General features: G+C 40.4%; 1 protein-coding gene across 1 annotated transcript; it reads right to left on the reverse strand.

Moving 5' to 3' along the window:
- Positions 1-310: 310 nt before the first annotated feature.
- Positions 311-27,117, reverse strand: LOC138680626 (T-box transcription factor T-like). The gene is made up of 9 exons (XM_069767948.1): positions 26,912-27,117; positions 24,083-24,347; positions 23,848-23,982; positions 23,308-23,369; positions 15,573-15,635; positions 15,271-15,437; positions 14,375-14,382; positions 1,054-1,175; positions 311-578 (listed from the first exon to the last, which is right to left on the reverse strand). The coding sequence occupies exons 1-9, from the start codon at positions 27,115-27,117 to the stop codon at positions 311-313; spliced, it is 1,296 nt and encodes a 431-aa protein (XP_069624049.1).
- Between the last annotated feature and the right edge of the window lie 556 nt (positions 27,118-27,673).

A 27,673-nucleotide genomic window follows, 5' to 3' on the forward strand; every position in this document is an offset into this window, starting at 1 on the left:
CTCAGTCCATTAAATAAATAATTCTCTGAGTCTGCAGTATATAGCAGTTGTATTCATCTACAAAGTAATTATGGAAATACATCAGAGACATGCTTTTCTTGAAGAAGAATTTGCTTAGGTTTCAGCTTTTATATATGATGTAGGCTTATATCTTCTCACTTTAAAATCAACATTTTGATACTCTTAACAGCATAATTCAGTGTTCTTCAGCAAGAACCGATGCATGAGTACCCCAAGATTTCCTCTGGCCTTGAAAAACCATGTCTGAATATATGGCTGTTTGTCCTACTAAGTCATATAAGGTTAGATTTTACATTGATGTTGGTGGCACTGGAGTCCATGGTGATGATATCCTAGAATGGCTTGTGACTTCATATTGATTGTCTACAATATCTGTTGTTCCTCCATGTTCGTATAACGGAGATCCTGAGGATGGGGAAGGTACTCCATGTGAGAGAGATGAGTAATGAGCTGTAGATCCTCGTAAGTACTGGGAGCCTAAGCCATTAGCAATTCCTCCAGACTGAGAAACTGGAGTGATGGTGCTGTTGCTCACAGACCACAGGTTTGGATACTGACTGTAAAATGTAAAATTGCTATCATTAGTCTATTCGGGAAACTATATTGTACAGTGATAATTCAAATTATAATCAAAGTTAAACATTCTTACCTCACGATTAATAACATAGATATAATTATGATGCTAGACAGACAAATAGATAGATAGATAGATAGATAGATAGATAGATAGATAAACAGATAGATAGATAAAAAAAAATTATAAGCAGCACACCAGTAGGTAAAGATTTACGTGCAGTTTAATGGCCCATTAAACCGCACATGAATCTTTAAAGTACTTGTGTGCTGCCTTCAATTTTTGGGGATTTATTTACAAGGTTTGGTACATGCCTGGGAGGGTTTTGCACCCAACAGTCTCTTTTTTGTGCTGCTTTTTGTTTTTCTTTTAGAGATAGATAGATAGATAGATAGATAGATAGATAGATAGATAGATAGATAGATAGATAGATAGATAGATAGATAGATAGATATTACCTAGAAGCACTTGAGGATCCTGTGGCATGTGTCATTGGGAGCATTCCAGTATGACCAGGCATTTGAAGACTAGACCAGTTATCATGCGGCTGGAGCATAGACAGACAGGAAGATGAGTTATCCTGAATAGTTGCTGAAAATCAGGAAACAAAGGTCAGTATAGAAGCAGAAAAAAACTTACCTTACAAATGAATATCACTATGCTATTACATTAAAACTGAAATATTACGTTGTTAAAATGCTTTATTTAAAATGTTATGTCTAGGAAGAAAAAATCTTATCACTTAATTTATTAAAACGTGGATGCTGACCTGTATAGGCCAGATGCTGAGGTTAATATTAGCTGAGAAAATAACTTAACCAAAAAAAAAAGGATCATGACTAGCACCCCAAGGAGAAAAAAGTACAGTGGGTACAGAAAGTATTCAGACCCCTTTAAATTTTTTCACTATTTGTTTCATTGCAGCCATTTGGTAAATTCAAAAAAGTTTATTTTTTTCTCATTAATGTACACTCTGCACCCCATCTTGACTGAAAAAAACAGAAATGTAGACATTTTTGCAAATTTATTAAAAATGAAAAGCTGAACTATCACATGGTCATACGTATTCAGTTCCTTTGCTCAGACACTCATATTTAAGTCACATGCTGTCCATTTCCTTGTGATCCTCCTTGAGATGGTTCTACTCCTTCATTGCAGTCCAGCTGTGTTTAATTAAACTGATAAGACTTGATTTAGAAAGGCACACACCTGTCTATATAAGACCTCATAGCTCACAGTGCATGTTAGACCAAATGAGAATCATGAGGTCAAAGGAACTGGCCAAGGAGCTCAGAAACAGAATTGTGGCAAGGCACAGTTCTGGCCAAGATTACAAAAGAATTTCTGCAGTACTAAAGGTTCCTAAGAGCACAGTGGCCTCCATAATCCTTAAATGGAAGAAGTTTGTGACCACCACAAGTCTTCCTAGACCTGGCCATCCAGCTAAACTGAGCAATTGTGGCAGAAGAGCCTTGGTGAGAGAGGTAAAGAAGAACCACAAGATCACTGTGGCTGAGCTCCAGAGATGCCGTAGGCAGATGGGAGAAAGTTCCACAAAGTCAACTATCACTTAAGCCCTCCACCAGTTGGGCTTTTATGGCAGAGTGGCCAGACGGAAGCCTCTCCTCAGTGCAAGACATATAAAAGCCCGCATAGAGTTTGCTAAAAAAACACATGAAGGACTCCCAGACTATGATAAATAAGATTCTATGGTCTGATGGGATGAAGATAGACCTTTTTGATGATAATTCTAAGGACTCTTTCACACATCCATTTTTTAGAATTAGTCACAATCCGTCAAAGTCTTGAAAAGACTGATCCTGTAGTTGCACCCGGAATTTAAGGAAACACAATTCTGGAGAGAGAGAGAGGTTTTACTGAAAGGAAAAATGGGTTTAGGGCATGCTCGGTTACAAAAAACGGAATCAGTCACTGGAATCCGGCTTCTGATGGACAGCGACAGACACAGCGCCCATAGCCTTCCATTATAGCCAACGACGGATGCCGCAGGAAAACCATTAGTATGTACGATGTCTCCGTCTGATGGACAACGACTTTATGACGGATGCGTCAAACGACGGATGAAACGGAAGAACATCCATCACAATCCGTTGCTAATACAAGTCTATTGGAAAAAAACAAATCCAGCAGCAGCATTTGCTGGATCTGTTTTTTTCTAAAAACGACAGATTGTGACTGATTCTAAAAAACAGATGTTTGAAAGAGGCCTGAGCGATATGTGTGGAGAAAACCAAGCACTGCTCATCACCTGCCCAATATAATCCCAACAGTGAAATATGGTGGTGGCAGCATCATGCTATGGAGGTGTTTTTCAGCTGCAGGGATAGGATGACTGGTTGCCATTGAAGGAAACATAAATATGGCCAAGTACAGAGATATCCTGGATGAAAACCTCTTCCAGAGTTCTCGGACCTCAGTCTTGGCCGAAGGTTCACCTTCCAACAAGACAATGACCCTAAGCACACAGCTAAAATAACAAAGGAGTGGCTTCAGAACAACTCTGTGACCATTCTTGACTGGCCCAGCCAGAGCCCTGACCTAAACCCAATTGAGCATCTCTGGAGAGCCTGAAAATGACTGTCCACCAACATTCACCATCCAACCTGATGGAACTGGCAAGGATCTGCAAGGAAGAAGGGCAGAGGATCCCCAAATCCAGGTGTGAAAAACTTTTTGCACCATTCCCAAGAAGACTCATGGTTGAACTAGCTCAAAAGGGTGCTTCTACTCAATACTGAGCAATGGGTTTGAATATGTATGACCATGTGATATTTCAGTTTTTCTTTTTTAATAAATTTGCAAAAAATTCTACAGTTCTGTTTTTTTCAATCAAGATGGGGTGCTGAGTGTATATTAATGAGAAAAAAATAAACTTTTTTGAATTTACCAAATGGCTGAAATGAAACAAAGAGTGAAAAAGGGGTCTGAATACTTTCTGTACCCACTGTATAAGTCCCTGGAGGCAGCACTTAAAAAATTGATGCAAAAGTAGTGTATGTAACACTTGACTACATGCCTTTTTCATGCCTTGAATAATCTGAAAACACAGGTTTTTTGCATCCATTTTGTGAGTGCTTCCTCATCAACTTCTCAAGTACTGCTTTTGCAAGTAAAAGCTAATATTGTTACTAAATAAAGGTTTTAATATAAGAGGTTATTACCATCCCGATTTGGATACAACGTGATGCTGGTGTGCAAGGAAGGAAATCCTGAAAACATGACATCTTAGGGGGGCAAGAGGAGAGGAGTTTGGGAATCACTGGTCTAGAAGAATGTCAGAGCCACAATAACACAAGCCATTATTGTAATACTACCAGTAGTTATAAATAGGATACTATAACTATAACAGTTTACATTGAAAACACAATCAGTAGATCATCAGTGTGAGAAGAGAGTGAAACATGCACTATACTGCATAATACGATCACATTATGGACAGCAGGAAATCAGAAACCAAACAGTAGTCTCAAACAATCAAAATTAAGCATTAAGGGCATGATGCATTTTCCCTGTACATACTATATGTTCATTAGTGACCCCTAACATAATCATAAGAAATGAGTAGCAGGTAACCAAGGATAGCAAGACAGATCCAAAAAATATAATACTACCACTTTACAAAGGGTTAGTGCAACATGAGCCACAAAATGGTAGTGGGCTTGGAGGATCATTGGACATTGCCTTTTCCCATCCCTTGATTGAACTTGATGGACATTGCATGTTTCAGCATGGCTTCAGCCCAAGGAGGCAAAACATGTGTGGGTTCCCCAACTGGTTAACGACCCAGTGTGCACCTTAGTGGTTAATTAAGCATGCCAGAATGAGCACCAGTATTTGCTGCTACATCAGTCCATTACTGAATGTGGTTCTCATCTTCTTTGCCAAGAGTGGACTGCCCCCATACCTTCCAGTTTCGTGCTTGCCTGAGGGGAATCTGGGCTACCACCCGGGGCCCAAGACTCCAGATGGCCCATCATCTGATTGTCCTCTTTATAATGTTTTGTGTTCCACCAACTGCCACACACATTTCAGCATTCCTGGCTTTGTGCTGCTAACGATAGAGAATACCAGCGTTGTCTCTACTGTAACATGCCAGCACGATTACGTCATCAGCTGACACCGGCATGATAACATTAGCACCCTAATATGTATGCACTGACCTGACTAGAAGTGGAGCCTTGGGAACGGGAGCGACGTGAGTATGTCTGTATTTGTTTTTTTATATATATATTAAAATGGGCATGGGATGTGAGGGCTCGTATTGTATATAGGGTAACTATATGAAGGATCATAATGTTTACAAGGAGCGGTGTGCCAACTCATACTCTATAAGAGGCTATGCGTGGATCATACTGTATACAAGAGGCTATATGGGACACATACTTTATATAGGAGACTATCTAGTGGCTCTTACTGTATATAGGGAGCTATGTGGGGCTTATACTGTATATAGGTAGCTATGTTGAGGCTGATACTGCATGTAGGGGGCTATGTGGAGGTTCATTCTTTACATAAGAGGCTATATGGGGCTCATACTGTATATAGGAGGCTATATAGCAGCTTAATACTGTATATAGTGAGTTATGTGAGTCCTCATACTGTATCTATGTAGCTTTGTGAGGGTTCATGCTATATATGGAAACTATGTGGGCCTCTACTGTATATAGGGAGTTATGTGAGTGTTCATACTGTATCTAGGTAGCTATATGGAGGCTCATGCTGTATATATGGACCTATGTGTGGCTTACCCTGTATACAGGTAGCAATGTGGGGGTTCATACTGTATGTAGGGGGCTGTGTGTGGATTTATACTGTATGTATGGGGCTATGTGGGGACTCAAATATATAGGGGGCTATGTGGGGGCTCATACTGTATATAGGGGGGCTGTGTGGAGGCTCATATTGTATGTAGGGAGCTATGTGCGTCATATTGCCTGGGCCTGTGAGCTATTATCCTCATTGGAGTGCGGCTTATGGTCTCCTTTTCTTGTCCTGATTGTAGGAATTCCCTAATAAAACCCTGAATTACCAAAAGAGTTGGGAAACACGTTGGAAGAAGATGCCATTAAGCTAAGTACACATGTTTGTCGAACTTAACTGTTTCAGATTACCAAACAAATTTATATATTAGGCAAAGATAGCACACGTAAACACAAAATGTAGGTTTTAAATGAAGGCCTTTATTATTAAGGGAAAAGAAAAGAGATCCAAACCAACAGGGCCCTGTGTGAAAAAGTGATGCCACCCCCTTAAAGCATAAATTAACTGTGGTTTATCACATCTTTGGGAAGTGAGTTCAAATTCACTAGCCACACCCAGACCTGATTACAGCCTGTTGTCAATCAAGAACTCACTCAAATTGGACCTTCCTGACAAAATAAAGTAGACCAAAAGAACCTCAAAAACTAGACATCATTTCAGGATCCAAACAAATTCTGGAAGAAATGAGAACCAAAGTAAATGGGATATCTTAGTCTCAAGAAAGGTTATAAAGCCATTTCTAAAGCTTTGTCAACATTCCCAGGTGTGGCCGGCCGACCAACATTACCCCAAGAGTGCAGCGACAACCTATCCAAGAGGTCACAAAAGACCCCACAGCAACATCCAGTGAACTGCAGGCCTCACTTGCCTCAGTTAAGGTTAATGTTCATGACTCCATCATAATAAAGAGACTGAGCAAATATAGCCTGCATTGAAGAGTTCCAAGATGAAAACATTGCTGCACAATAAAAACATAAGGTTAGTCTCAGTTTTGCCAGAAAACACCTTGATGATCCCCAAGACTTTTGAGAGAATAGTATGTGGACTGATGAGACAAAAGGTGAACTGGCTGTGGAGGCACAGGACTTTTGCAACTGCACTCAGGGTGCCATCTGGGCCTCCAAGGAGAGAATGAGGTCCTCCGCCGATGCACATCGGCGCCCTGCTCTGACCTTTGCTCCTGGCGACTTAAGGCCCCTTCACATTTAGCGACGCTGCAGCGATACCGACAACGATCCGGATCGCTGCAGCGTCGCTGTTTGGTCGCTGGAGAGCTGTCACACAGACCGCTCTCCAGCGACCAACGATGCCGGTAACCAGGGTAAACATCGGGTAACTAAGCGCAGGGCCGCGCTTAGTAACCCGATGTTTACCCTGGTTACCATGCTAAAAGTAAAAAAAAACAAACACTAGATACTTACCTACAGCCGTCTGTCCTCCAGCGCTGCGCTCTGCTTCTCTGCTCTCCTCCTGTACTGTCTGGGAGCCGGAAAGCAGAGCGGTGACGTCACCGCTCTGCTTTCCGGCTCACAGCCAGTACAGGAGGAGTGCAGAGCGCAGCGCTGGAGGACAGACAGCTGTAGGTAAGTATCTAGTGTTTGTTTTTTTTTACTTTTAGCATGGTAACCAGGGTAAACATCGGGTTACTAAGCGCGGCCCTGCGCTTAGTTACCCGATGTTTACCCTGGTTACCAGTGAAGACATCGCTGGATCGGTGTCACACACGCCGATCCAGCGATGTCTCCAGGGAGTCCAGCGACGAAATAAAGTTCTGGACTTTATTCAGCGACCAACGATCTCCCAGCAGGGGCCTGATCGTTGGTCGCTGTCACACAGAACGATTTCATTAACGATATCGTTGCTACGTCACAAATAGCAACGATATCGTTAACAATATCGTTATGTGTGAAGGTACCTTTAGTGTAGCTCTCCGCCCGTAACATTAGACTGCGAGTTAAGTCCTCTAAGTTTGCATTTCGCTACTTGGGTCCCTTCAAGGTCCTGGAACAGGTTAACCCTGTGGTCTACCGTCTGGCTCTTCCTCCACCCCTAGGTATCTCCGAAACCTTTCATGTGTCTCTTCTAAAGCCCATTCACATGTCTCGGTTTTCTGAGTCATCTGCCGGGACACCGGGTTCATCTACAGATGATTATGAAGTGAACGCTATCTTGGGGTGTAAGGTGGTACGTGGCAAAAAATTTTATTTGGTGGATTGGAAGAACTATGGCCCAGATGACAGGTCCTTGGAGCCTGCTGAGCACATTCGGGCTCCGCAACTCATTGCTGCCTTTGAGCGTAGGGAGGCTCAAGACGGGGAGGGCTCTAGGAGGGGGGTAAGGTTAGGTGTCGAGTTCCCGCTGTTGCACAGGGGGAATCTCAAGCCACCTCCACTGCGGTCTCCCATTCTTCAGCTGCAGTTGAGCCTGCTCATTGGAGGCGTCGGTCCCAGCGTTTGGCTCAGGCAGATACTGTGCGCTTGGTTACTGCTGAACTTCCAAGCTCAGCCATTGCAACCAGCACTGTTCTGCGGCGAGCAAATACTCCTGGGACTAAGTCCTGCTTTCCCACTGCTGAGCATGCCCAAGGAACTACCTCTCATTGGAGGTTGGGGGTCACATGCTCAGGTCCTGAAGCAGTTCCTATTGGACAACTAGGAAGGTCCTGGAGAGCTTTCTCTATAAAAGGTTTGCATGACCGCACGGCCATGCGCTAGTATCAACTTATGTTTATGAGCTTAGCTACCTTGTGGTCGATTTCTGCATGTGCTCAGGGTTGGCTGTATAGCCACTAGAATACTGGCACCTCCGGAGAGGAGTTTGTGTGTGCAAATTTAGGGCTGGTGTATAGCCACTAGAATTCCGGCACCTCCGGAGAGGAGTTGTTTGTGTGCTGATGTTGACTGTATGACCACAGAACGCTACCTGCTCTGTTAGTTAGCTGTGATCCTCTGTGAGGTTAACAGGGCACAGTGTTATCCTAATCCCAGCGACTCTGTGAAGCAACAGAGTTCGCTCCTATACAGACCAGGTGACGGAACACGTGTCTATTCAAGTGTTGTACCGCCATATAGTGCTGCCATATACCAGCAGCAGGTTCCACTCCTGCACGGTGGACCCCGGGCTGCAAACGCACCTATATTATCTCAATATTTACTCGGTGCGTTCCGCCAGCCCTATCAGTTGCACTTCAACTGTGAGAGACAGAATCTAAAAATAAAAAGCAAAAATCACAATGTATAATTTTAAAATAATTTTTTTAGCATGAAATAAGTATTTGGTCACCTACTAATTTGCAAAAATTTTGACTTTCACAGACCTGTTAGTTTTTCTTTAAGAACTCCTGCTCTGAAACTCATTTCCTACATTAATTGCACCTGCTTGAACTTTTGTTATCTGTATAAAAGAAACCTGTCCACACACACAGTAAATCACACTTCAACCTGTCCACCATGGTCAAGACCTAAGAGCTGTCTAAGGACACCAGGGACAAAATTGTAGACCTGCACAAGGCTGAGATGGACTACAGGACAAAAGGCAAGCAGCTTGGTGAGAAGGCAACAACTACTGGCAGAATTATTTGAAAATGGTAGAAACACAAGATCACTGTCAGTCTTCCTCATTCTGGGGCTCTACGCAAGGCCTCACCTTGTGGGGTAGGGATGATTCTGGGAAAGATCAGAAATCAGCCCAGAACTACACAGGAGGACCAGGTCACTGACATCAAGAGAGCTGGGACCACAATCTCAAACAATACTGTTAGTAATACACTACACCGTCATGGATTAAAATCCTGCAGGGCATGCAATGTCCCCCTGCTCATGCCAGCACATCCCCAGGGCAGTTTGAAGCTCTCCAATGACTATCTTGATGATCCAGAGTAGGCATGGGAGAAGGTCATGTAGTCAGATGAAACCAAAATAGAACTTTTTGGTATCAACTCTACTCACTGTTTTTGGAGGTAAGAAGGATGAGTACAACCCCAAGAATACCATCCCAACCGTGAAGCATGGTGGGAAAAACATCATACTTTTGGGGTGCTTCTCTGCAAAGGCAACAGGAGGACAGCACCGTCATGAATGGAGGATGGATGGGGTCATGCATCGTGAGATTTTGGCCAACAACAACTTTTTTCCATTTCAAAGATGAGTCATGGCTGGGTCTTCCAGCATGAAAATGACCTGAAACACACAGCCAGTGCAACTAAGGAGTGGCTCCGTAAAAATGATTTCAAGGTCCTGGAGTGACATAGCCAGTCTCCAGACCTGAAACCAATATAAAATCTTTGGAAGGAGCTGAAATTCAATGTTGCCCAGTGACAGCCCCGATATCTGAAAGATCTTGAGATGATGGAGGAGGAGATGGCCAAAATCCCTATTGCAGTGTGTGCAAACTTGGTCAAGAACTACAGGTATCGTCTGACCTCTGTAATTGCAAACAAAAATTTCTGTATAAAATATCAAGTTCTGTTTTTCTATTGTATCAATTACTTATTTAATGCAACATAATGCAAATTAATTGTATAAAAGTCATACAAAGTGATTTTCAGGACCTGTGAATATTCAACATGCTAGGTTCAAATAGAGAAAATTTTCCTGGACTGTGAGACAGATCCGCATCAAAATACTTTAAAGCTATGTGCACACATTGCGGATTAGGCTTAGGAATTTCTTGTGTGGATTCTGCCTCTCCTGGCAGAAAACGCACCTACGGATTTGTTGCGTTTTTTGTGCGGTTCCGCAGCGTTTTTTGTGCGTTTTTGTTGCAGTTTTCTTGCGGATTTGCTGCGTTTTTTACCCCTGCGGTTTTCTATAATGGAATGGGTACAAAAACGCTGCAGAGTCACAAAAAAGAAGTGACATGCTACTTCTTTTAAACTGCAGAGTTTCCGCAGCGGATTTTCCGCAAAGTGTACACAGCATTTTTTTTTCTCATTGACTTACATTGTACTGTAAATCAATTGCGAATCTGCAGCGTTTCTGCACTGCAAAAAATGCTGCGGATCCACAGAGAATTCGCAACGTGTGCACATACCCTTAATCTTATGCTACTTTCCCATGGAACATATTTGCATTGTAGTTTTGCAAAGATTTGTACCTATACACACAGCATAAACTGACATGCTGCGGATCTTGAACCTACTGCTATTGTCTATTTATGCTGCAGACAATTTTTACAACATGTGCATGAGGTTTCTTAGAATATCGTACACTATGCTAGCTCTATAAAATGCAACTAGATTTCTATATGCAAGTAAGATGTGAAATATTCACTGCATTTTTGCTGTATGGAAGCTTAGGCTTTGATACCGATATTGGTGGATAAACTTTGAAAGTCCAAAAACTCTGTGATTCTAGCCTACGACCATATTCACACAACATGTTTTCTTTAACTTTACAATTTGTACAACACTATAATTATTTTTCATTTTTTTCAACCTCAATTATTTAACCATTGACAAAAAGAACGTAATAAGAAATATTAGGTAGATATATTTAAAGATAACAAAATGTGGCAGCAGGCCACAGTATAGGTATGGCATGCATGGTTGACCAATTGGACTAGTAAAACAGGTGTGCAAAAACAGTCAGACATTTTTATTACATTTTGTTTTAAACAACATTTAACCCCTTTCCAAAAATTGCAAAATAAGAAGTGCTGGGGGCACTCTCAATGGGGCACTATATTTTTGTGACATGTGCACATGTAAAATTTGATGAGTAAATCAGATGTACAAAATAAAAAATTGATTACTACAAGCTTACTTTCTGAAGTAGATATTAGCAAATTAAATGTTTGGATTTTAGATCATTTTCTTTTGCATTTTTAAAAAACAGCTATCTCCCTTCAGAAAAATAATAGCACAAGAAATGCAACACTCAGTAAAGTCGCTTGTACACTGTCCATGTTAGGACATGATCGTATATCAAAGTTAAACATCATAAATACTCTGTCTGATATCCGACTCTGATGCCTGAGTCTGATCTATGACTTTAATACCTGATTCTGATACCTGATTCTGATCCCCGAGTCTGATAAGTGATTCTGATATCTGAGTCTGATACCTAATTTTGATACATGGTACATTCAAAGATCAGAATCAGAAGGTTTTTCAGACACCCTCAATACAGTACTTGAATGGTTCAGCTCATAAGCAAAGAAAAAGGATCTGTTCACTGCCGTTTGAGCTAATGGCTGAGTGGTAAGGTGCCTGGTGTATGGAATAGTAAAGCTTGAGTTCAAGCCCAGTGAAAGTAAACTTTGTTTCTTTATTTATGCTGCCTAGCACACAAACTCCAGAGATGTATCACTTTGATGAGTGAAGAAAGTCACATATCATATGTCAGACTGACTGAAAATCAAAATGATTTTTCCACTCACTGAGAGTTTGCAAAACAGATTTCATAGCCAAAGAAAATCAGCACACTGAGTGAAACATCTTTGGAGGTTGTGTGCCAGGCAGCATAAGTTAAAAGTAAAGCTTACTTTCACTGGGCTTGAACTCAAGCTTTCTATTCCACAGGCCATGAGATTAGCCACTCAGCCATTATCTCAAATGGCAGTGAAGGAATCCTTTTTCTTCACTTATGACATGAACTATTCAAGTACTGTATTGAGGGTATCTGAAAAACTTTCTGATTTTGATGTTTGAGAGCAATCAAGTATCAGGAATCAGTCATTCATCGAAGTCACACAGCAATGAGTTTCAGCTACATGTTTTGAAACTCACATAAGCAAATAAAAGACTAATAACCCTCAATTAAGAGAATAGCACAGTGGTAAAGTGTGCAGACTTATAAACATAAAGCTTTACGTTCAAGTCCCATCAATGGAACGTATTGTTTTTATTTTATTATTACTTTAAGCCAAAACTATGTGTGATGTAGATGCTTCACCCTTAGGCTATAGATTATTTTATTAGAAGTCAGGAGGATAATAGGAATGTCAGATATTAAAAGTGGATATAGAAAAGCCGCGGAGACACCATCACGTGTTTCTCAACACAAGCAATAAATAGCCAGGTCTTTCACCGGGAAGGAACAACCCCGGGAAGGGCAGCATCCCAAAAGAGAAAACCACCTATGCCAAAACATGGTATCCATCCACAGACAGCTGTTTTGGGGTATTTGCCCCTCATCAGAGTGAAGTAGGAAACTGGCTATTAGGAGCAGTGCCTAGTAAAAGGACTATAAACATAAGGATGAATGACCTCGGGGAGATCAAAACATCCAACACCGCGGAGACCCCATCACGTGTTTCTCAACACAGTGATCCAGAACACTGCCCCCATCCCTTATGGGAAATATGCAAATGCATGTAGAAAAGCCATGGAGACACCATCACGTGTTTCTCAACGCAAGCAATAAATAGCCAGGTCTTTCACCGGGAAGGAACAACCACGGGAAGGGCAGCATCCCAAAAGGGAAAACCACCTATGCCAAGACATGGTATCCATCCCCAGACAGCTGTTTCAGGGTATTTGCCCCTCATCAGTGTGGAGTAGGAAACTGGCTATTAGGAGCAGTGCCTAGTAAAAGGACTATAAACATAAGGATGAATGACCTCTGGGAGATCAAAACATCCAACACCGCGGAGACACCATCACGTGTTTCTCAACGCAGTGATCCAGAACACTGCCCCCATCCCTTATGGGAAATATGCAAATGCATGTAGAAAAGCCGCAGAGACACCATCATGTGTTTCTCAACGCAAGCAATAAATAGCCAGGTTTTTCACCGGGAAGGAACAACCCCAGGAAGGGCAGCATCCCAAAAGGGAAAACCACCGATGACAAAACATGGTATCTATCCACAGACAGCTGTTTCGGGGTATTTGCCCCTCATCAGTGTGGAGTAGGAAACTGGCTATTAGGAGCAGTGCCTAGTAAAAGGACTATAAACATAAGGATGAATGACCTCGAAGAGATCAAAACATCCAACACTGCGGAGACACCATCACGTGTTTCTCAACGCAGTGATCCTGCCCCCATCCCTTATGGGAAATATGCAAATGCATGTAGAAAAGCCGCGGAGACACCATCACGTGTTTCTGAAGAACTGGCTATTAATTGCTTGCGTTGAGAAACACGTGATGGTGTCTCCGCGGCTTTTCTACATGCATTTGCATATTTCCCATAAGGGATGGGGGAAGTGTTCTGGATCACTGTGTTGAGAAACACGTGATGGTGGCTCCGCGGTATTGGATGTTTTGATCCCCTGAGGTCATTCATGCTTATGTTTATAGATATTAAAAGTGGAACATGATTGGAGTTTGTGTGGTAACCTGCATAATTAAAAAAAAAATCAAATATGGGATTTGAACCCAGAAAAAGCTCCACTCTAAAGACAGCAGCTAGTAGCCTTACCACTGTAATACAAGCTCCAGGGTTACACTGTGCAGATTTTCTTTGGCTATGAAATATGCTGTGCCAACTCTCAGTGAGTGGAGAAATCATTTTGATTTCCAGTCTTACATATGATATGTGACTTTCTTCACTCATCAAAGTGAAACAACTCTGGGGTTTGTGTGCCAGGCAGCATAACTTAAAAAATAAAGCTTACTTTCCCTAGGCTTGAACGCAAGCTTTCCACCCCATAAGCCAAAAGCTTAACCACTCAGCCATTAGCTCAAATGGCAGGGAAATCGTTTTTCTTTGCTTATGAGATGAACCATTCAAGTACTGTATTGAGGGCGTCTGAAAAACCTTCTGATTCTGATGTTTGAGTGTATCAGGGATCAGACTCAGGGATCAGACTCAGGGATCAGACTCAGGGATCAGACTCAGGGATCAGACTCAGGGATCAGACTCAGGGATCAGACTCAGGGATCAGACTCAGGGATCAGACTCAGGGATCAGACTCAGGGATCAGACTCAGGGATCAGACTCAGGGATCAGACTCAGGGATCAGACTCAGGGATCAGACTCAGGGATCAGACTCAGGGATCAGACAGAGTATTTCTGATGCTTTACTTTATATATGATCATGTCCTAAAATGGACACTGTACACTTGTGACAAGCAAAACACCGCTAGACACAGATTTTTTATTTTAATAACTATTGTGATGTCTTGCTTTTGCTTTCTATTATTACATTAAGAACATAGAAAAAAATGTAATTGTAATTCTAATACAAATACCAGCTACACCCCTCCAATCTCTCTTATCTCACTGTCAAGTTATACCCTGTATTATTCACAGACTATTACACTCCTCTTCCTCAGTGCTGCAGTTATACAACACATTACCATCTGGATTTTATGCACAATGTTTTTAGGACTTTCTTGTCCTGCATGTATTACTGAGCTGTGAACTTTGACACCCTCTCGCCATCTTAAAATCATCATAAAATATCTGTTGAATTTTCTGCCTAGGTTTTTATACAAGCTATGATAGTTCCTCCTGATTGGCTGTACTATACCATATGATATGATACCTGCAAGGCATTATGAGGAAGTCTGTGCTGTCGTGTCTGAAGTCATGCCAGCATCCTGTGGCTGATGCAATCTTCTGCAATGTGTAAAAAAAAGTGCAGACTTTTTTTGAATCACAAATTATTTGAATTTGCCTGTGAATATCATAAGATTCGGCTCGAATTTGATAAGCATCAACCATCGCATCGATTCAATCATCTCTAGTAAATGTTCATTGGTCTAACTTTCTGATGGAATACCTTGTATATTATTAACCTGAGGACCCCTGTTTTTTGTCTCCTTTTGCGTCTGCAAATTTTTAAGTGTGATGTGTTTTTAACTATGCATTTATTCATAAAGGGCTATATACTTGTCTTACATATTTTGCTATTCACCATTTCTTATAGAGGCTTAAGCAATATTTAATAGATAATTATAAAGTAAATAAGAAAGGAAATGTAATTTTTTTTATGTTCAATACTCACTTGGAGAATTGTTTCTGTGAGAATATGGGTTTGGGTATGGAGCTGTCCGGGGATTCCGCAGGGAGGAGTATCGATCACAGCCATGAGAAGATAAGGCCATGGGGCCTCCAAATTGCGAATGGGGATTTGCAGGAGAGCATAAGGATCCAGAGGCTGGAATAACCCAGCTATTTACTAAGATGACAGGAAAATAAATTAAGTATGAGCATTCTTGTAGAATATATAAGATGCAATTGTTTGCTTTCTATAAATGGTCATAAAATATCTCCCGTGACTTGAAGAACTACAGTATATGCTGTAACTTACTTTGTGAATAACCTTGTTGACAGTCTCCAGCTTCCTCCAGTAGTTCTTTGTGGTCACTTCTGAAAACAGAACACGTAAGGTTTAGTTTTTAAAAACGGCACACCATCAATACAATTATTTACAATTCATTCTTACGAAGGTGATATACAAATAGCTATTGGTGGCATGGCACTAGGACATTTCCTCATTCTGGAACTGATGAAAGTTTGACTACTGGTACCCTTAAAAGTAGGGATAGGTGAAACCGAACTGAAAGGTTCAAGGTCCATATCGAACACCTAGTGTCCGTGCAAGGACCCCGAACACGGACTTCTCCAGGAAGTCCATGTTGTTGTTCAGGTTCTGCAGCCCAAACAAAGCTTGCTGAAAGTTATAGCGCAGCCAATCAACAAGCTTTACTGTGTGGGCTCTTTTGGCTCAATCATAGTCATGTGAAGTAATGCATGGCTGTGATTGGACAGTGCACACTGTGATAACAAATAGAAAAAGATGTGCAATCTCATCTATGTTTGATTACTAGTGCATGCAAAACTGACAGCTGCGGGTCACAGCCCCTAGCTGTGAGATTAGTCCTGGCTGGTTATCAAAAATAGAGGGGTCCCCATGCCTTTTTTTAACTATTTAAATAGTAATTTAAAAAAAACGAATAGGATCCTCCCCATTTTTGATAACCAGCCAAGCTAAAGCGGACAGCAGGGGGCTGGTATTCTCAGACTGAGAAGGGGCCATGAATATTCGCTCTCCCCAACCTGAAAATAGCAGCTCCCTGCCACCCCAGAAAATGCGCATCCATTAGATGTGCCAATTCTGGCATTTTGCCTGGCTCTTCCACTTGCCCTGGTGCAGTGGCAAGTGGGGCAATAGTATTGGGGTTGATGTCAGCTTTGCTGAAATCAAGTCCAGAGGTTAGTAATGGACAGGCGTCTGTCTCTAGCCCCATTACTAACCCCATAGATAAATGTAGTAAAGAGAGAGACAGAGTAAAGTCCTTTAATTTTAACAAACACAGACTCTATTATTTGAAGTAAAAACTCCCCGACCCTCTTTTACCTGATGCGACCACTCTCCAAACCAATCAGATCGTCGTGAGACATGGCCATTGATAAATTATCAGCAGAAAGGTGAGTATTAATTGTCTTTTTTATGTAAATTTTGATGAAAAAATGGGTAAAAGAGGGTCAGGGAGTTTTTTTTAATTTCAAATAAAGGATACTGTGTGTTTATTTCAATTACAGGACTTTACTCTGTCTCTGTCTATATTACATTTGACTATGAGGTTAGTAATGGGGAGGTCTGATAGAAGCCTCTTCATTACTAACCCCTGCCTCTGGGCTTGAGGTCAACTAACATTGCAAAGCTGACATCAACCAAAATACAATTACCCCAGTTGCTACTACACCAAGCCAAGTGGGGAGAGCTGGGTAAAGGGACTGAATTGGCACATCAGATAGATGTGCCTTTTCTGGGGCAACTGGGGTATGCTATTTTTAGGCTGGGGAGGGCCAATATCCATGTCCCCTTCCCAATCTCAGAATGCCATCCCCAACTGTCTGCTTTAGCTTGGTGGGTTATCAAAAATGGGGGGACCCATGCCATTTTCCGAAATTTATTTATTTAAATAATTTTTAGAAATACTGCATGGCATCACTCTATTTTTTGATAACCAGTCAAGATAAAGCTGACAGCTGAGTTTCGGTTTTGCCTGTACTGGTTAGCAAGAATAGAGGGATTCCATTACATTTTTTTATTTATTTATTCATTGCACAGGTGCCGGATGGTGAATACTCTCATCATTGTATTCCAGCTCTCACTGCTATTAGCAAGACCAAGCATACAATGATGTAAGTAGTAGTCTCATCAGATGACGCCTGTGACTGGTGGTAACCTTTTTGATGCTGATCATAGCTGCTGGCTCACACACTATATATAGTGAACATGTGGGAACCACCCATCACTACTTATATGTAAAGATAAAGATGATCGAATTTATTCAATGTTAGTAGTGTTTGAATCAAATTGTTTGAAATTTGCAGGTCCTGACAAATCTGAAAAATTTGCAATTTGATTTGTGTGCAATCATAGTAACATAGTAACATAGTAACATAGTAAGGCCGAAAAAAGACATTTGTCCATCCAGTTCAGCCTATATTCCATCATAATAAATCCCCAGATCTACGTCCTTCTACAGAACCTAATTGTATGATACAATATTGTTCTGCTCCAGGAAGACATCCAGGCCTCTCTTGAACCCCTCGACTGAGTTCGCCATCACCACCTCCTCAGGCAAGCAATTCCAGATTCTCACTGCCCTAACAGTAAAGAATCCTCTTCTATGTTGGTGGAAAAACCTTCTCTCCTCCAGACGCAAAGAATGCCCCCTTGTGCCCGTCACCTTCCTTGGTATAAACAGATCCTCAGCGAGATATTTGTATTGTCCCCTTATATACTTATACATGGTTATTAGATCGCCCCTCAGTCGTCTTTTTTCTAGACTAAATAATCCTAATTTCGCTAATCTATCTGGGTATTGTAGTTCTCCCATCCCCTTTATTAATTTTGTTGCCCTCCTTTGTACTGTCTCTAGTTCCATTATATCCTTCCTGAGCACCGGTGACCAAAACTGGACACAGTACTCCATGTGCGGTCTAACTAGGGATTTGTACAGAGGCAGTATAATGCTCTCATCATGTGTATCCAGACCTTTTTTAATGCACCCCATGATCCTGTTTGCCTTGGCAGCTGCTGCCTGGCACTGGCTGCTCCAGGTAAGTTTATCATCTTTTAACAAATCGCAGAAGATTGTACCTGTCACAGAGGGCTGAATAGATCTTAAGTGCAAGTGCACGGATTTCCCTATAATCCTTTGCAGCAATTGCATCACATGGTATAGTGCAGCAACTCAGAACTTGATATCATAGTTTGTTTAAAAGCTGAGGCAGGAAATGCAGCAGCCATCTTAGGGTGATTTTAGGACGGTGAGAAGACATCAGTGCTCACTGCTCTTTAATACTTATAGTAAGAGAGAGCCTAAACCATGAGGGAAGTGAAGATGAGAGAATGAGGGTGCCATTCCAGAGATGTTGGCTCTGGCTTTTCCAGGGATCAGGTGACATTGTGACATGTTACACGATCCCTGCAGCCAATTAGCGCTTGCTTCACTCTCCTCTCTTATGGACGTAACTGGCAGAGGAAGTAAGAACTGCAGTCCGAAGGAGGGGAGACTGAAACCTGCGCTAATTGGTCTCCGGGATCATGTGACATAGCAATGTCATGCGAGCCCCAGGAGTGCCAGTGCAGAGACCTCTTTAACGACACCAGAACCAGAAGTAGTGTTATCATTATACTGGGGGGACATGGGGATTCAGAAGATGTTGTTCAAGTAGTGGACAACCACTTTAATTTAATATAAAGGAGAGGCAAAACCGTAAAATGTTTTCTTTTTTACAGAAAAAAAATTAAAATCAGTGTCAATGTGCTTGTTTGTGACAAGAAACTGTACAGTTACAGTTTTTGCATTTCTTGTGCAATCATTTTATTAAAGGGGGAAATAATTATTTTTGAACAAAACATTTTTTTAAAAATCCAGACCTGTGGCCGTTTACCTCAAGAAGTGTGCATGTCGCAAACATTTTTATTTTTGCACAACTATTTTGCTAGTCAAATTGTATGCACACCACACCAAACACAGCACCTTGTTACAGGTGCTGACTTTTTAGCCATGTACCTAGTTAGCATTTCTTATTTTGTCATTTTTGGGAAAGGGTGGTAAATTATGTAAAAAAAAAATAGGAAAAGAAAAAAAGGTAGACATTTAACCTTGGATATCTGTTTTTGCACACCTATTTTACTTGTCAAATTTGACAACTGTACATGCCACGCATTCACAGCAGCCTGCCACCACCATATTTTAATTTCTTTATGTGGACCTACTACCGAGCATCTTCTATAATATATTTTTTTGGCAAAGGTTCAATAATTGAGATTGAATATAATGTCAAAAGATAATTAGAGTGTTGTACAAAATGTATGGTAAAATAAAAATTGGCAATGGGAATGGATAGGGCATTGTAAAAGAGAAAGGGAAAGAGAAACATACCACAGATAAGAATGTGGGCACCGCTAGCAGCAGAAGCTCCATCACCATTGGCACCAGCTGACTAGGCAATAATACTACCAGACACAAGCAAGAGATGGCCTTCTTTGTCTACAGCAAGTATATAAGTGGTGAAGAAGGCAAGGGCATTATGAAATATATGGCATATCATGTGACTCCAGCACTGGGGTCCTGGGTTTAAATCCTGCCAAGGACAACATCTGCAAGGAGTTTATATGTTCTCCTTGAGTTTTCGTGGGTTTCCTTTGGTTATTCTGATTTCTTTCTACATTCCAATTATATACCACTAGATGGTGGCCCTATTCTAACGCATCGGGTATTCTAGAATATGTATGTAGTTTATTTATGAAGTTTTCAGAATAATGCAATTTATACACAGAATTTGGCCGGCTGGGCGCTACCAATTAGCGAAGCGTGGTTCAAATTCCGCGCCAATTCGCGGGCGGACTGCGACTGTCGCTGATTGTTCGTGGCCAGGCGTGACCAATCAGTGAAGCCAGGACCGGCTCCAGGTTTTTGAGGGCCCCGGGCGAAAGAGTCTCAGTGGGCCCCCTTCTTTAATACATACCACAATTCATGATGCACAGATACAGCAGAGAAATATTCCACAGCCAAGTAGCATATAGCACAGCCCACACAGCATATAGCACAGGCTACGTAGTATATAGCACAGCCACGTAGTATACAGCACAGGCCACGTAGTATATAGCACAGCCACCTAGTATATTGCCCAGCAACATAGTATATAGCACAGCCCACGTAGTAAATAGCACAGACACATAGTATATTGCCCAACCACGTAGTATATTGCCCAGCCACATAGTATATTGCCCAGCCACATAGTATATTGTCCAGCCACATAGTATATTGCCCAGCCACGTAGTACATAGCACAGGCACGTAGTGTACAGCACAGACACGTAGTGTATAGCACAGACACGTAGTATTTTGCCCAGCCACGTAATATATTGCACATCCATGTAGTATATTGCACAGCCACGTAATATATTGCACAGCCACGTAGTATATTGCACAGAGACGTAGTATATAACACTGCCCATGCAGTATATAACTCAGGCCACGTAGTATAGAGCACAACAATGTAGTATATCGCTCAGCCACGTAATATATAACTCAGCCACACAGTATATTGCACAGCCACATAATATATTGCACAGCCACGTAGTATGTAGCACAGCCACATAGTATATAGCACAGAGACGTAGTATATAACACTGCCCATGCAGTATATAACCCAGGCCACGTAGTATAGAGCACAGCAATGTAGTAATATACCACAGCCAAGTAGTATATAGCACAGCCCACATAGTATATAGCACAGAGATGTAGTATATAACACAGCCCATGTAGTTTATAGCAATGTGGGCACCATATCCCTGTTAAAACAAGAATTAAAATAAAAAATAGTTATATATTCATCTTCCGTCGGCCCCCGGATCCAGGCCAGGCATTTACCGACACTCCTCACAACGCTCCGATCCCAAGAGTGCATTGCGGTCTCACGAGATGATGATGTAGCGGTCTCGCAAGACCGCTACGTCATCATCTCACGAGACCGCAATGCATGGACCGGACCGTCGCGAGGAGCGGGATTGGCGCCGAAAGGTGAGAATATAATGATTTTTTATTTTTTTATTATTTTTAACATTAGATCTTTTTACTATTGATGCTGCATAGGCAGCATCAATAGTAAAAAGTTGGTCACACAGGGTTAATAGCAGCGTTAGCGGAGTGCATTACACCGCGGCATAACGCTGTGTAACGCAGCCATTAACCCTGTGTGAGCGCTGACTGGAGGGGAGTATGGAGCGGGCACTGACGGAAGGGGAGTAGGGAGCACTGTGCCCGTCGTTGATTGGTCGTAGCTGTTTGACCGTGACCAATCAGCGACTTGGGATTTCCATGACAGACAGACAGAAAGACAGACCGAAGTGACCTTTAGACAATTGTATAGTAGATTAGGTCATCTAGATTGTGATCCCCAATGGGGGCAGCAATGGCATTATCTTTGAAGCACTGTAGAATGTAATTTAAGCATAATAAAAAAAATAATAATGTTACTTCTAACAGCGACTCCTCCAGCTTGTGTCAGTGTTATTTACATACAGTGATAATTTTTGGCCTGTTTCTTAATTTTTAAAAACATGAAAAGTCGGTCAGTTCATGGATTTATTAAATGGGCTGTTGGTTACTACTTGGTGCTTAACCTTCATTTTTACAATTAGCCCATTTTGACATTTCTGTGTTTATGTTAAAGAGATTGAAAATAATTAAATACAGTCTTATGAGTCCTTACAGTGCTATACACATCTTTTTAGGGCAATCAAAATCAATGAATCAATATTTTTGCAAAAATTTGTCCAGTCTAGAAAATTTGAATTTCAGAAGATTTAATTGTCTCAACTTATGAAAGCACTGGGGCTGCTGCACTGTAGAGACAATAGCTATAACCAGGACTATTCTGGAGGAACGCAAAGGTAAGGCCCCACAGTACCAGTACTTTCCATAGTCAGCTTTAATTATTTGTACTGTACCAAACACACCTGTACAGCATCTGTTTTATGAATCATACAATCCTCTTTCCTCTATTCTTGGGTGACTTTTATTATTATTCTTATTACTGCCTTTTATTGGCTATTTATTTAAAAGCAAGTGAATGCCCAGGCAGATGCTGCGCATAAGTGAACCTTTAACTACCCTACCACTGACACAATTGAGTGTTTCAGGTGAATATGGATACATGAGTCCCAGAGGGGATAATAGCAAGAATGCATTCAAGATGTGACTTGACCTCCAGGCCCTCCTTATGAAGAAACCAGTAAAGTGGAACATGCATTGAAACTCTAACCCAGAGGGTCTGTATCCCACTAGGGCGCTAAATAATTTTTCTTCTGCAATCTACTGGGGTGCTGTTCTTTGGCATGAATATATTTTATCCCAACTATTGTGCAAAGAGTTTGTATGTTCTCTCCGTGTTTGCGTGGGTTTCCTCCGGGTTCTCCGGTTTCCTCCCACATCCCAAAGACATACTGATAGGGATTCTAGATTGTGAGCCCCATCGGGGACAGCGATGATAATGTGTGCAAACTGTAAAGCGCTGCAGAATATGTTAGCGCTATATAAAAATAAAGATTATTATTATTATTATTATTATTGTGGATAATTTTCAGCCACATTAGTCTATCAGTCTTTTGGTTGGTATTTTGATCATTTGGCTTACTGTAGCCTGCGTTGTTTTGATATATCTAGTGTGACTGCTCTTCCTGTATCTAGTGTGACTGCCATTACTTCTTGATTATGTTTAGTATTATAATGTCACTATTTTATTATTTTTATGGTATTTAATAAAAAATATTTTCATGCAAGAAAACTATTAATGTGGAAAAATCTGGTGTAATATTAAAATTTACAGGGCAGGTAAAAATCTAATTATTTGGGGTTCTAAATGTCCAATTAATGGGAGTTTTATGAGTAACAAAGTAACCCAATCTCTTACAGATATCAAGGTTGGTTTAAATAAAAATATGTAACAGAACGTAAATGCCTCGAATTAATGTAAAAACCCACAGTTCCAACACAATAAAATACAAGGGATACCTCTCTTTAGCATCCAGAAAAGCCTTGGCAAAAGGATTGTGCTTTATTTTAAGAGCAGTAATCTAAAATATACAAAGAAGCCATAAGTACAGAAATTACACATAAAATATATAAAACACAAGATAATTATTATACAAAATATTTACAGTACATAAACCATTTATTTTTTATTATAAATTAATATGTTGTATGTTCTCCCCGTGTTTGCGTGGGTTTCCTCCGGGTTCTCCGGTTTCCTCCCACATTCCAAAGACAAACTGATAGGGAATTTAGATTGTGAGCCCCAACGGGGACAGTAATGATAATGTGTGCAAAACTGTAAAACGCTGCGGAATATGGTAGCGCTATATAAAAATAAAGATTATTATTTATATATGTTAATTATTATTTATTCCACAGGGTTAATGTGGTTTTATTGGTTGTTACAAGCCAAAAGGTATTTTTTACTCTAAAACATTTATGATGCAGAAGGTAAGTGTCTAACCAAGTAATATTAAATGTATTTGTTGATGGGTAAGATATATTCTCCAGGTTGTATACCTCTTCATTTTGATATGCAGTCACAGCAATGAATTGTGTCTCTGGAAATGAGTGGCTTTTGATCATTCTCTGAGGGCCACCAACTCTTACGATGTGAATTCTGGGTTCATATTTGTGCAGTGAGTTTAACATAATCTGATAATAAAAAAAAGAATCAATTACTATCCTTCCAAAAAAGGCAGTTACAGTTTTATTATTAGAAATATTATTAATAATGATAATAAAATTATATTACCTGGCCTCCACCATTCATTTTATTAGTGAGTTTAACTTTACTGAAAGAAACAGAGTCTTTCATCCAATGGGCTCCAAAGTTTGGGGAGTCTGGGTGGATGTAGACGCAGCTCGGAGCTTGAGGCTCAGGTTTCCCTCCTGGAACCCATTCACCATTTACATACTTCCACCGGTGGTTATCTGCTGACACAAAGTCCAGTAGGAAAGTGTACATAGCATTAGGGTCTAGTCCAGACACGTTCACTTTCAGCACAGGAAACATTCGCCTAAAACGTAAAGAAACTGTGTTACTACAGCACATACATATAACAGTAATGTAATAACTGTCCTATCATATACAATTTAGGAGACATTAAACTGGAAACAGTATCTACAGTCACACCATGGCTTAGGTACGTCCCGCCCACCCATGGAGAACCTATCTGTTTCTTTTTAGCCAAAGACAAATAAAGTAATTCAAAAGGTGGCGTTAAAAAGGAAATGAACTATTCGTCCCCTTTAATTTCCTTTGAGCTCAGCATCTTCTTTTGTCTTTAATTTGGGGTCAAACAGCTTATATGCCAAGAAGTAGCTTTAATTACTTTGCTACCTTTTCTCTAAGAGCTTTTTTAATCCAGCTTTATAGAATTCACAGAAATCCATGGACATTGTTCTCTGGCTATATCCATCAGTCATATTGATCAATTTAGAACCTTATAATTTTATGACTTAATATTTTCCATTATTTTTATCTATTGCTCATTCTGGTTATTGTATATTTTGTGTATAATTGGGTATGTTTTCACACCGATTTCATGATAACTATGTAACATTTTACAAAATGTAGGTAGGACAAATGAAATGTAATAAAAGTCAATATGAACAAGGTAACCATGTATAGGTAGCAACCTGGTACTTACGCTTACCATACACAGCTATCTCTTCCAATTTCACACATGAGCACTTGGGGTGACTGGAGAAAAATGTAGTCAGACACATCTAGCAGCAGCTCATCACCCCTGAAAGTAAAGCTTGCCCTATCCACCTGACGGGAGAGGTTATGGGGTTCAATGCACATCAGATGGTCAAACAATGACACCAAAATCAGCAGTTTTGATCAATATTCTTCTTATTTTTTATTGGGGCCTATGGTAAGGCTTAATAATATTTAGAAAGTAAGTAACTATTTTTTATCGGGGCCTTCAGTAAGGCTTGTAAGATGTGTCATTTATAATTATATGAGTATGGGAGAAGAGTTAATTTGCTGTTTAATAAATCTTTGTGCCATACTTTTGGCCATATGATAAATTTATTCTTGGTGGTCAATGTAGGATCAATACAAAGATTAAAGTTATTGTTATGATTTTAATATACCATCAATACAACATTTCATCGGAAAAGGTGTACAGGAGGCCTGCCAAAATTCTTTGACATTGGAATTTTTAGCACTTGGGAGAAAGGCCATTGATGCTTTCTCCCTCTCGTCACTGAAATGAATATTCAGTCAACCTAAATGTGAATGTCTACATGAGTCATGAGGAATTTTTATTAGCCGAAGCTAGTTGAGCTGACAGCTCTCATACATATGACCAGTGTAAGGAATACAGAAAGCCGATCCTCAAGTTTCTTGTCCTGTATGTTGTATTGTAGCAGCACTATAGTTTATATACACTTCCATTCTATAATTTTATATAATTATGGTAATAATTATACATATATAAGTCAAGTAAAAATATTTGTAAAATATAAGAAAAGTAATGATTTATACCCATGCTACTACATTTAAATAACGTACGTAATTATTCCAAAAAAGCGGCACACTCCACAGAGGCTGAGTGCACAAATAGGAATCCGTACCATAAATTATAGAGAATTATTGAGAAAGAATTTGGCACTCCAGGGGTCAATTGCAATAAATTTATTTCATAACTCAGTCCATTAACAGTGCAAAAACAGGTGATGTAGTCTTCAATTTAACGTTTCGGCCGTAATGGTCTTCCTCAGAACAAAATGCTGATAGTCAGAGTATGAGGCTGGTGACAGTCGACAAAGAGAACAACATGCAAAAATCCTATCGTGGTGCTAAGGGGAAAGGCACAATCCTGCACTGAGCGTTTTGTCCAGTGTACTGGATTTTTGCATGCTGTTTTCTTTCTGCGCTGTCGCCAGCCTCATACTCTGACTTTCAGCATTTTGTTCCAAGGAAGACCATTACGGCAGAAACGTTAAATTGAATACTACATCACCTGTCTATGCACTGTTAATGAACTTACTTAGGAAATAAATTTACTGCAATTGACATCTGGAGTGCCAAATTCTTTTTCTATAATTTATGTAATTATTCCAAGTAATATTCCCAAGTCCTTAAAATTAATTTAAAGCTCAATATTTACATTTCTGTATTCATGGGATTAGTTTTGAAAGCTATTAGCTATATCTAAGTTTCTAAGCAATGTTGAAATCAGCATTTTTTCAGTTCCACTGCTCAATTCCATAAAACTAGCAAAACACTAAAAATGATGACAGTGCGGGACCATTCCTATGACAGACACTTATAGACCCCACTGATTATAATAGAGTCCAACCAGTTTCTGCTTCTTTTAACTAAACTTGTAACATCGTATAAGACACAGATGTGATCAGAGCCTAAGATATAATTTTACATGTTTATCATTAGAAAAAAAAACACATTAGTGATTTTTATAACACAAGCAACAAGCAACAATAACGGGTAAATATAAAATTAAAATAAAATTAAAATAGAACATATGCTTTGTGACATCGGATTATTCACTTGTAATGTGAATAAGCATGATCAAAGTATTTAAATTGCATAGTGTAAGAGTCCTACCTGCCATTTTTGGTGACAATCATCTCATTGGTAAGCTCCTTAAATCGCAACCAGAGTTCTTGGTCCTCCAAAGACACTTTGAGTTCTCGTTCCGTTGGGTCCCCCTTCTCACTTCCAGCTTGAAGCTCATTTTCCACTGCACTGAGAAGATGGTCTACTCGGTACTGTAAATTCTTTCCACAACTCTCAGCTGCACTTAAACTCATCACTCAAGTGTCGTTCCTCCACCACAAGTGAAATCTATGCAGATCCAAAAGTCTTATCAGGGCGCTGTCAGATATGTGATCAGTAGATCATTTATTTGGAGATAGTACATCCACTTGACCTTAGCAGCACAGATTTCACTAATCAATGTTACATTGCTTTACACTCCAATAAATAGACATGGCCATGGTGGGGTGGTGGCATCTCTCACAAAGTAGACACAGCAGTGATTGGTTAGGGCTTCCTTTGATGTTTGTCAATACAGAATTTGACTGGTGTAGCCTTCACACTGTGATAATCTTCTGAAGCTATTTGCAACTGAGAGGCACTTTATGCAAATGTCCAAATGTTTACACCTTTTTCAAAGACCGATCTGGACTGAGGAAATGGTGTGTCAGGGGCCAATAACAATTAAGTAGAGATGACACCTGGTCACATTTTAATTTGAAATTCTTTTCCTGAAAGTCATGGATTGCAGAAATATCCAGGTACAATATAAATAAGAAAATAATATCACCGCATTAGACTGTGTGATTTTTATAGGTCTTGCTAGGACAG

Source organism: Ranitomeya imitator, chromosome 5, assembly GCF_032444005.1.
Source record: "Ranitomeya imitator isolate aRanImi1 chromosome 5, aRanImi1.pri, whole genome shotgun sequence".
Classification (NCBI taxonomy): Eukaryota; Metazoa; Chordata; class Amphibia; order Anura; family Dendrobatidae; genus Ranitomeya; species Ranitomeya imitator.